General features: G+C 43.5%; 1 protein-coding gene across 1 annotated transcript; it reads left to right on the top strand.

Annotated features, from left to right (window-relative positions):
* Positions 1 to 767: 767 nt before the first annotated feature.
* LOC114582649 (vomeronasal type-2 receptor 26-like) lies at positions 768 to 10953 on the top strand (the record flags this gene model as incomplete). The annotated part of the gene is made up of 5 exons (XM_028703837.2): positions 768 to 1052; positions 1865 to 2728; positions 4601 to 4828; positions 5860 to 5986; positions 9977 to 10953. Coding segments are annotated over 5 exons (2406 nt in total), but the record flags the coding sequence as incomplete, so codon positions are not given.
* Positions 10954 to 11344: the final 391 nt, after the last annotated feature.

Here is an 11344-nt window from a genome sequence, read left to right as displayed (position 1 = left end):
TATAAAAACCAGAGATTTTTTAAAAATGCATATACTGTACTGGAATAAAGTCTCCAAAAGAAATGCATAATTAGTGAAGTAAAATACCAGATTGCATTATATTATGGGAAATCACTTTACAAAAATGGGTACATTAGGTAAATTGCATACAAACATGGATATTAGGAGACGTTCATATGAAAATACTGGTGAATTTTCGTGACCTTTTTTAAAAAAATGCCAACGGATGTGGAAATGTGGAGAACTCAACTTTAGATTGGAAAAATGGAGAAATAGAGAGCAGCCCAAACTGAGAGATGTGCCCATTGGTATACCTGAAGTACAAAACAACATTTTAATAAATAATATGAGTTAATAATTGGCTCTATCTCCATTGTTGGTATCAATGACATGCCCAGGTTTGCCATGCCAAACTACTGGGAGGCTTGAAAGAATTCGTAGGGAAATGGGAGGCAGCGGAAAAGGCTCACATTTAAGACTTCTTGTGGCTCAGAGTTCCATAGACTTTGAAATATGAAGATTAAAGAAGCACAAACATCCAAACTTGGGCTTATACACAATGGGACTGAAGGAACTGCTTCCCTATGGTGGTGGTAGCGAAGGGAATATTTCCCTACAGTTTCCTAGGTTATCAATATAATTTTGATGGGCAAAGGGTGTCGTCCTATTCAGCAGATATTCTTGGAAGAGCAGCAGAATAGTGCGAAAATACTCTCACGAAGCATAGTGTATCCCTGATGAGGGATACACCATAACATTCTCATTGCAGTGTTGTGTCAAAGAACTACCAACACCTTCTGGCCTTGGTGTTTGCTGTCAAGGAGATAAATGAGAATCCAAAGATCTTGCCTAATATCACATTGGGATTCCACATCTATGACAGTTACTTCAATCGGAGGATGACTTACCAGGCTACTCTGGGCCTTCCTTCCACACACATACCCAACTACAAGTGTGACATCCAGAAAAATCTGGTGGCAGTGATTGGAGGGCTTGACTTTGATACCTCCCTCGACATGGCAACCATCTTGGACATCTACAAGATTCCCCAGGTAAGATACTGATTTGGGGGTGTCACAACTGTTTCACCATTATTATCTTTTCCTCCTCAAAAAGGTTTTGTACAGCTGGGAGAAATATGTGACTGGTGTGAAAGGATAATCCCAGAACGTGGTCCTATCTGGTTTGTTTATTCCTGAGGTTGCCTTGGTTTTGACCTGGGGTGTGTGTGCTTTGGGTGGGTCCGCAATGCATTGCAAATTTGGGAGAAGTGTGAATTTCAAAGGATAGCTGTTTATCAGTTTACATATTGTCTGGGAAATGTAACCTAGTTTAGTTAGATTTGCCTTTTCATGTGAACTGAATAAAAAATAATAATCCCCAACCTTACGTTGAGAATTTCCATTCCACCTTAAGGAGCAGATGTGTGGAACTGTTGCATGTCACAGGTCTGTTTACATTCCAGCACAGCTTGCTGGGAACTTCCGTTGTGTGTATTGATTTTGCTTTGCTCTGTCTCTCTGAGAAGACAAAGAGAGAGACGACATGTTTCTTTGTCCTGATTTATGATTAGTAAATCTGTAGTTATAGTATGCTTTCACAAGCCTCACGCCTATTCTGTGTGCGCAGTTCGATCTGCTGATAGTGTGCCCTGGCTTTGAAGCCCGGGTAGCTGATTTACGTCGGAGCAGAGGTTGATGGGTCTTTGCAGTGGGACGGCTGGAAGGAAATGGCCCAGCTGGGGCTAGCCAGCTGGCCTTACGGCCCTCTGCATATTGAAACCTTATTGCTGCCACTGCAACTCCAGATGCACATACCAGTTTCTTTTACTAGTTAAGGAACATGCCCCTTCTTTTACTTTCAGCTCACTTATGGCTCCTTTGCCCCAGAGGATCCTGGTCAAAGCCAATCCACTTCCTTCTACTGGATGGTGCCAAATGAAGCCCACCAGTGCACTGGGATTATTGAGTTACTTCTCCACTTTGGTTGGACGTGGGTTGGGTTGCTTGCTGGAGATAATGAGAGTGGAGAAAGATTTGTGCAGGCCCTGCAACATCTGTTTTCCCAGAAAGGCATTTGCTTGGCCTTCTCAGAGAGAACTCAAAAAACTAGACATTTTGACGATTATTTTGACATGCACCACCACTGGAACCAAATCTATCAAGTGATTATAGAAAGTAAAGCCAAGGTCGTCATTGTCTATGGAGAAACAAAGTCCATGCTTGACTTTCGAACCATGGTAGCACTAGGTGAAATGGAAGATGTGAAAAAGACACCGGAAGGTAAAGTGTGGATTCTGACAGCACAGCTGGATTTCACAGCATTGAACTTCCAACTAATGTGGGACATGGAAGTCTTCCACGGTTCCCTCTCCTTTGCTGTTCATTCAAATGAGATACAAGGATTCAAAAGCTTTCTTCAGCTCCAGAATCCTTTTGAGGCAAATGGAAATGGCTTTCTCAGGGAGTTCTGGGAAGAGGTATTTTTTTGTTTATTTCCAGGTTTTAATACAGAGGAGAAGGCCAGTGGAACCTGCACTGGAGAGGAGAAGCTGGAAGATCTCCCTTCATCTGGTTTTGAGATGAGCATGACTGGCCACAGCTATAGCATCTATAATGCTGTTTATGCCACAGCACATGCTCTACATGCCATGTTCTTGTCCAGGACCAAATACAGGGGAGTGATGGAAGGAGGGTTGCAGGAGCTTCAGAAACTGCAGTCTTGGCAGGTAATGCCTTTGATGAGATACAATCTGTTTGACATGAGCAGGAAAATTACACCCAGCAGTGTGTAAAACATGCTCTGGAAATCACTGTTGATTATGATCCAGCACTTTTGTCAGTCAACTCCTTTCTGATTCCCTTCATTATTCAGTGCAACAAATGCCCATTTTAGCTCTGGTGCATTTCCTTCATAGATTCCAAATCACCTTCCAAACTAACCATTTATTCTGCAATTGCTATCCTTTGCTCACTCATTGTTTCCCTACGCAATCTTCATGTTCATGTCTGCGGCATTCCTGTATGTGTGTGTTTGTGTGTGGCGTCTCATTTTTTTTTGTAGTGCAATTTATTAAGACAATAACAACAACAAAAATGTGCTGCCCATCTGACTGGGAGGCTTGCAGCAAATTATAAAACCAAAGTAGTGCTAGAGTATTTGTTCAGGAATGTAAGCTTTTATTTGGACTTTGGGAGCTATTGTGTCTTTAACTAAAAGCTTCAGCCTTCTGACTCTTGGCCTTGTAGTAGTTTCCTATTCTACGGGACCATTTATTTAATCTTATTTATTAAAGATTTTCTTTATTTACAAAGTATGTGCAATCTCTCTCTCTCTCTCTCTCTCTCTCTCTCTCTCTCTTTTCAAGCAACATTTTTTTACGGTTTCATTTGTTTTTTATCAGTTTCATTTGTTGAGACATTAGGAAGAAAAGGGGGAAAGAGGTGAAGGGGGGAAAGGTGAGTGGGGGTGGGGTCGGGTGGCGATGTTTCTATTTTACTTAATATATGTGGGGTTTTGTGTCAGCATCATTTGTGCAGGTTCTCTGCTATTCACTTGTGTTTCTTTGGTGGTGAGAGAGGTTGGGGTTGGCCTAGGGTGCAGTTGTTTTTTTGTGGTTGCCTGCGGTGATCGTTATTTTCATGTGTGAGTGGGGTGGGTGGGTGTTTTGGATCAGGTTAGCCATATTGATTTGTATGCCTTTGGTGGATTTTTGTCATTGTCTTGTTGGGCTGTGTATGTGATAAAGGGGAGCCATACCGGGGTGAAGGCGTCTTCTTCTATTTGTCCCTGTGTCAGTTTCAGTTTATTGGTTAACTTTTCTAGTAAGGCTGTTTCCCATACTATTTGGTACCATTGGTCTATGCTTACTCCTGATAGGTCTCTCCAATGTCTGGTTATGATGTTTCTGGCTGTTGAAAGTAGGTGGGTTATGAGATCTTTGTGTCAGTCAGTCAGTTTTATTGCACATAGCCAAAGGCTGCCGCAATGTACACAGAATCATTCAACAATTAAAAGAAAATACGCTGGATTAATACAAAAAACTTAAAACATTTATATTATCAAAACATAACCTACTCTAAACAGAGCTATAAAAGTACCTTAATATACAGATTAAGACATTAAACAATAAAATTTATAGGCTAAAATCGTCACATGACCACTAATATATTAAAAAAATAATGTTAATTAATACAGTGTGCAATTATATTTGGAGTTTAGTGATAAAGATAGAATATAGCTTGATGTAGATAGGGTCAAATAAATTCATCTCCTTTACAGTTGGTGGCTATCTTGGCTATATAATTTGAGTTCTTTGTGGTGTAAATGAGCATTATTGTCTTGGAAGATGTTTAGGAAGGCCAATTCTGGGGTGATTTCCAATACTTGCTTAGTTATTTTACATATTTCTCATATGACTGTTTATTTAATCTTATTTAAAAGATGTATTAAGCAGAGGTTGGATGGCCACCTGTCATGGATGCTTTGGTTGAGATTCCTGCATTGCAGAGGGTTGGACTAGATGACCCTTGGGTCCTTTCCAACTCTATGATTCTAATAGTAATTTGACAGAATTCTTTCTGCTTTTCTTTCAGTGCAGCTTCACCCCTTCCTAAAGAGGGTCTCATTTAACAACAGTGCTGGAGAAACAGTTTCTTTTGGTGAGAACAGGGAAGTGGAAGCTGGATTTGATATTACCAGCATGATTACTTTTCCAAATAACTCCTTCATGAGAGTCAAGGTTGGAAGGATGGCTCTGGAGGCTGCCCCAGGTCAGGAATTTTCCATTGATGGCGACAAAATAGTGTGGCACAGAAACTTTCCCCAGGTACAGCATAATCTCCATACCCACAATATACCGGAAAGCACTATAATATAGTATGCTCTAGATCATCAGCCCAGTGTGGTACATCTTTGAAGCATGTGTAGAACATGGGTAGGTAAACTAAGGCCTGGGGGTCGGATCCGGCCCAATTGCCTTCTAAATCCGGCCTGAGGACGGTCCGGGAATCAACGTCTTTTGAGATGACTAGAATGTGTCCTTTTATTTAAAATGCATCTCTGGGTTATTTGTGGGGCATAGGAATTCATTCACCCCCCCAAATATAGTCCAGCCCCCCACAAGGTCTGAGGGACAGTGGACTGGCCCCCTGCTGAAAAAGTTTGCTGACCCCTGGTGTAGAACTCAGACTTGATGGAGCAGTAAGCAGCAATGAAAAACAAGGCAGCCAGAATCTGGAGAGCACAGAACTAGCAACCTTTCTCATCAGCTACGTGGCATAGAAAGAGACTGAGCTCTGAGCAGGAAGTAGTAAGGATTACCAGTATTTTCCTATCATAACTTTTCCCACCAGGGAAAGCCAGGAATATGACCCTACTGAGTGTCCTCTTCATACATTTACAGGAAGACTCCATGTGTCTCAACACTTTGCTTATCTAGCAAGGCATGGTATTTTATTTTGGATGTGTCACTGCTTTGCACAAAAAGATGGACATTGTAAGCATGCTTTAAAAAAAGGTGACTAGGAATGAGTCATTAGATCCTGAGTTTTGAATGAGTACAGTGGTACCTCAGGTTACAGACGCTTCAAGTTACAGACTCCGCTAACCCAGAAATAGTACCTCAGGTTAAGAACTTTGCTTCAGGATGAGAACAGAAATCGCGCGGTAGCGGGAGGCCCCATTAGCTAAAGTGGTACCTCAGGTTAAGAACAGTTTCAGGTTAAGAACGGACCTCCAGAATGAATTAAGTTCTTAACCCGAGGTACCACTGTAGTTTCATGTCTTCCGAATTCTGCCTGAAAAGAAACTGAAGTGAATGGCTGTGCGAATTGTTTCTGTGTTTCCTCCAATGGGCAGGTTCCACCTTTATCTGTATGTAACCCCAGTTGTCCTCCAGGATCCCACAAGAAAAAGAAGGAAGGGGGGAAATTCTGCTGCTATGACTGTGCTCCATGTCCCCAAGACAAGATATCACCCCAGAAGGGTAAGTGACACAAGATATACACTTTTCAAATATTTGTCATATCAGATGGAGTGGAAGAAGTCAAAAGTACTTGCTATTTATTTATTTATTTATCATTAAATATATTTATTATTTAAATAAAGGCTATAATTTTTTCCAGTGTTAAATTCAATTTTCCACATTTCTATAACAACTTGTGAATATATTTTAAAAAATATTCTCATGAATATTTGTCAGCATTTGTCAGTATAACGCCCCCTCCCACTAAACCAATTTTTGTATTCAGTTTTAAGAACATAAGATGAGTCTGTTGAGTAAGGCCAATGGCCCATTTAGTCCAGCATGCTTCTGATAATATTTTATTCCCTTGCTAATTACGCTGTTTTAAAATTGCATTTTATGTTTGACTTCTTTTAGTAATGTTTCCTTTAAGACAGTATTTTTGTTAACTTTGCTGTGTTAAATGTGCATTCTGTAGTTGACCTCCTTTGTAATATTTTATTTAGACATCTTAAGATGATATTTTCGTTTCCTGTTAATTATATTGCTTTGAATATATACTTTATATTGAACTTCTGTAATGTTTTCTTCTGGATTGTTTTACCTGATGTTTTCAAGGAGATTGCAAGCCACTTAGATTCCCCCCCTTAAAATATAAAGTGGTATAGAAATTTGATGATGATGGTGGTGATGGTGATGATGATGATAACATGCTGTCCACAAAGTGGCCAACTACAGTGGTGCCTCGCAAGACGAAATTAATTCGTTCCGCAAGTCTCTTCGTCTTGCGGTTTTTTCGTCTTGCGATGCACGGTTTCCCATAGGAATGCATTGAAAATCAATTAATGCGTTCCTAGGGAAACCGCCTTCAGACCAGGTCCGGGGACAGTCTGTCCCCGGACCTCTTCTGAAGGCTGGGTGGGGGGGGACAAGGGCTTTTCTTCCCACCCCCAGCATTTTAAAAAACCCTGGGACAGCGGAGGACTTCTCCGCTGTCCGGGCGATCTTAAAATGCTGGCGGGCGGCATTTTAAAATCGCCCCGACAGCGGAGGACTTCTCCGCTGTCCGGGGCGATTTAAAAGCCCCTGGGAAGGCAGGCAGGGGGGACAAAGACTTTCGCCCCCTGCCCGCCTTCAGAAGGTGTTCCCGCCCCCCCGCCCCGCTTCGGAACAACGTTCCGAAGTGGGGCGGCTGGGGCAGGTCTTCCCGCCCCCCCTCCCCGCTTCGGAACAGCGTTCCGAAGTGGGGCGGCTGGGGCAGGTCTTCCCGCCCCCCCTCCCCGCTTCGGAACAGCGTTCCGAAGTGGGGCGGCTGGGGCAGGTGATCCCGCCCCCCCCTTCGGAACAGCGTTTTAAAATGCTGGGGGTCGGGAGCGAAGCGCTGCCGACCCCAGCATTTTAAAATCTCCCCGTGTCCCGGGAAGGTTTTAAAATGCTGGGGGTCGGGAGCGAAGCGTTCGCTGCCGACCCCAGCATTTTAAAATCTCCAAGGGACAGCAGAGAAGTCTCTGTCCCGAGGAGATTTTAAAATGCTGGGGGTCGGGAGGGAAGCGCTGCCGACCCCCAGCATTTTAAAATCTCCCCGTGTCCAGGGGAGGTTTTAAAATGCTGGGGGTCGGGAGCGAAGCGTTCGCTGCCGACCCCAGCATTTTAAAATCTCCAAGGGACAGCAGAGAAGTCTCTGTCCCGAGGAGATTTTAAAATGCTGGGGGTCGGGAGGGAAGCGCTGCCGACCCCAGCATTTTAAAATCTCCCCGTGTCCCGGGGAGATTTAAAAATGCTGGGGGTCGGCAGCGCTTCCCTCCCGACCCCCAGCATTTTAAAATCTCCTCGGGACAGAGACTTCTCTGCTGTCCCTTGGAGATTTTAAAATGCTGGGGGTCAGCAGCGAACGCTTCGCTCCCGCCCGCCAGCATTTTAAGATCGCCCGGGGCAGGTGGGGGGAAGGCAGGCGGGGGGGAGCAAAGACTTTTGCCCCCCGCCGGCCTTCAGAAGAGGTCCTCTTCTGAAGGCCGGCTGTGGGCGAAAGTCTTTGCTCCCGACCGCCAGCATTTCCCTATGGGCTTTCGTCTTGCGATGCAATGTTGGTATTAAAGGGTTAAAAGGCTCTAATCAAGACGCTCTAATCACTGAGCAGCTGAAAGTCGTTAAGCTTCCAGGAATGTGAGTTTGTATAAATAGTCAGCTCACTCGTGTGTTTGTCCCCTTCCTTCCTTTCTTTTGGGCGTGTTTGCTGATATGTGTGGTTTGTCACCAGGGTTTTTTGTTTTTGTGTAAATAAACCTTTTATTTGAGTTCCAAACCGCTTGCTCCAAGATTCCTTTATTGAAGGGATACTGACACTCCGGCCCTTCTTAAACTGCTGCGCGAAATGCTCTGCTGTAATGGGACATTGTGGCGGTGGAAGCTCACTGGACATTGGCATAGCATTAAACTAATTAAAGTTTAATGGGACATGCAAGCCCATAGGGAAATTCGTCTTGCGAAGCGCCTCCAAAACAGAAAACCCTTTCGTCTTGCGGGTTTTCCGTCTTGCGAGGCATTCGTCTTGCGGGGTACCACTGTAGATGCTTGTGGCAACCCCACAAGTTGGCCATGAGCACAACATCGCTCTGCCAACCTGTGATTTCCAGCAAATGGTATTTAGAGGCATGCCTCTGACAGTGGAATTAGTGGCTAGTAGCCTTGTCCATGAGTTTGTCTAATATACTTTTAAAGCTGTTCAAGTTGCTGGCCATCATTGCTTCCTGTAGCAACAAGTTCCACTAAGCACTCCATGAGTAAGTACTTTACTTTATCCTTGAATCATCCAACCTTTGCTTTTTCCAACAATAGCTTTTGGATGTCCACAAATATCTCCATGCCATGCATGGTTTTCCAAACTTTTACCATGTAACCTTTTTCTAGCCTTTTCTCTAAAAAGTCTCAAACACTGCAAACATTTGACTAACATATACATTTTTGCAAGCAGCGTTCCCTTATATAATGCATTTTGTATATCATTTTAACTAACATTTGCCTGTGTGTTGCGTGTATTTCCAGTAATATATGCACCTTTGTATACATTGTTTTTGGGACGCATTGTTTTTGTATACATTATTTTTGGGATGCGGGTGGCGCTGTGGGTAAAACCTCAGCGCCTAGGACTTGCCGATCACATGGTCGGTGGTTCAAATCCCCGCGGCGGGGTGCGCTCCTGTCGTTCGGTCCCAGCGCCTGCCAACCTAGCAGTTCGAAAGCACCTCCGGGTGCAAGTAGATAAATAGGGACCGCTTACCAGCGGGAAGGTAAATGGCGTCCCGTGTGCTGCACTGGCTCACCAGATGCAGCTTGTCACGCTGGCCACATGACCCGGAAGTGTCTGCGGACAGCGCTGGCTCCCGGCCTATAGAGTGAGATGAGCGCACAACCCTAGAGTCTGGCAAGACTGGCCCGAACGGGCAGGGGTACCTTTACCTTTATACATTGTTTGGTTGAAGAACTTCATCACAAAAAGTGTGAATTCTGAAGGGTAACTGGTTTGGTTCAAGTGTTCATATAACAAGCACAAATTAGGTCAAACAAAACCAAATCTCCTCTCCCCCTGCTCTACAGAAACACAGCCCCGAGATGCATACCGATAAAGGTACATGGTCCTTGAAGTAAAAAAATAATAATGCATCAATGGTTTGACTTAGTCTAAGACAATGTCCTTTGTTCCTGATCTGGACAATCAATGCTAGGAAGATTGAAGATGTATTTGTTGCTGCCACCCCTGTCCATGTGATGTAAGCCTACAAGGTATGGGTCTTGCCCACCTACACCACACAACGTGATTTATGGGAAGTTAGCAAGCCAGCACAATCTTTTTCTAATACCCCAACATACGTTGCTGAGGTGGGGTTCACATGCATCACATTGTATCTGGTCTACCTGGGATACTTCCAATTTAATCCTAAGCGTTCCATAATGGCAGCATTAGAAGTTGCTCTCCGATGAATAACAAATCTGAATGTTTTATTTTCTCTGCAGACATGAATGACTGTGTCAAGTGCCCAGATGATTGTTATCCAAACAAGGACCAATCACAATGCATTCCAAAGACAATAAGCTTCTTATCTCTTAAAGAGCCTCTGGGGTTGAGCTTGGCAGTTTTTGTTCTTTTCTTGTCTCTGCTAACAATATTGGTCATAGCTATTTTTATTAAGCACCAGGACACACCCATTGTCAGAGCAAACAATCGGGACCTCACCTACAGTCTCCTCACTTTTCTCCTGCTTTGCTTTCTCTGCCCATTGATCTTCCTTAGCCCTCCAGAAAGAGTGAGCTGCCTGCTCCGACAAATGGCTTTTGGCCTTGTTTTTACAGTGGCCATTTCTTGTGTGCTGGCCAAGACCATCACGGTAGTCCTTGCCTTTGTGGCCACCAAACCAGGATCCAGAATGAAGAAATGGGTGGGGAAAAGACTGGCAAGCTCCATTGTGTTTTCTTGTTCCCTTATTCAGGTTGGTATTTGCAGTGTGTGGTTAGGAGCTTCCCCACCATTTCCAGATACTGACATGCACTCTGTGATGGGAGAAACAATACTAGAATGTAACGAAGGGTCAGTTGTCATGTTTTACTGTGTCCTGGGCTACATGAGCTTTCTGGCCATTGTCAGCTTTGTTGTGGCCTTTTTTGCCAGGAAACTGCCTGACAGCTTTAATGAGGCCAAATTCATCACCTTCAGCATGTTGTTGTTTTGTAGTGTTTGGATCTCCTTTGTTCCAGTGTACCTGAGCACCAAGGGGAAATACATGGTGGCTGTGGAGATCTTCTCCATCTTGGCCTCCAGTGCTGGCTTACTGGGTTCCATCTTTGGCCCCAAATGCTACATTATTTTGTTGAGGCCCAATTTGAACAACAAAAAGCAGTTAATAAAGAGGAAACTGTAATATATTCTAGTGTGCCTGTCTCTTCTTTCATACCACACTATAGTTAATATAGTATTTATTTCTCTGCTGTCTGTTATCATATAGTTATTTTGTAATATATTTTTGTAATTGTTTTGTGTCCTTTGTGTTGTTGTTGTTGTTGTTGGTGGTGTCCTCTCTTGAGGTGTAAGGCTGTCAATGGCTAGGAATTATACTATAAATAAAACTCTGCTAGTACATTAACTTTATATAGATTCCTTAAATCTCCCATATATTCCTAGAACAAAATTTTGATGTGGTCTTAAGATTAAACTATAATGATCCAAATCTTTTCTTGTGTTCAAACTCAATCTTCTTTGGAAATGCGTATTTTGGTAAAGGGCCCTTTTAAACTGTTTTGGGTTTTTTTGGGGGGGGGCAGTCTCCTCACTTTCCTCCTGCTCTGCTTCCTCTGCCCATTGATCTTCCTCAGCCCTCCAGAAAGAGT

The sequence above is a fragment of the Podarcis muralis genome, chromosome 13 (genome assembly GCF_964188315.1).
Source record: "Podarcis muralis chromosome 13, rPodMur119.hap1.1, whole genome shotgun sequence".
Lineage (NCBI taxonomy): Eukaryota > Metazoa > Chordata > Lepidosauria > Squamata > Lacertidae > Podarcis > Podarcis muralis.
Note: the sequence above shows the minus strand (reverse complement) of the source record. Positions and strands in the feature narration are given on the sequence as shown.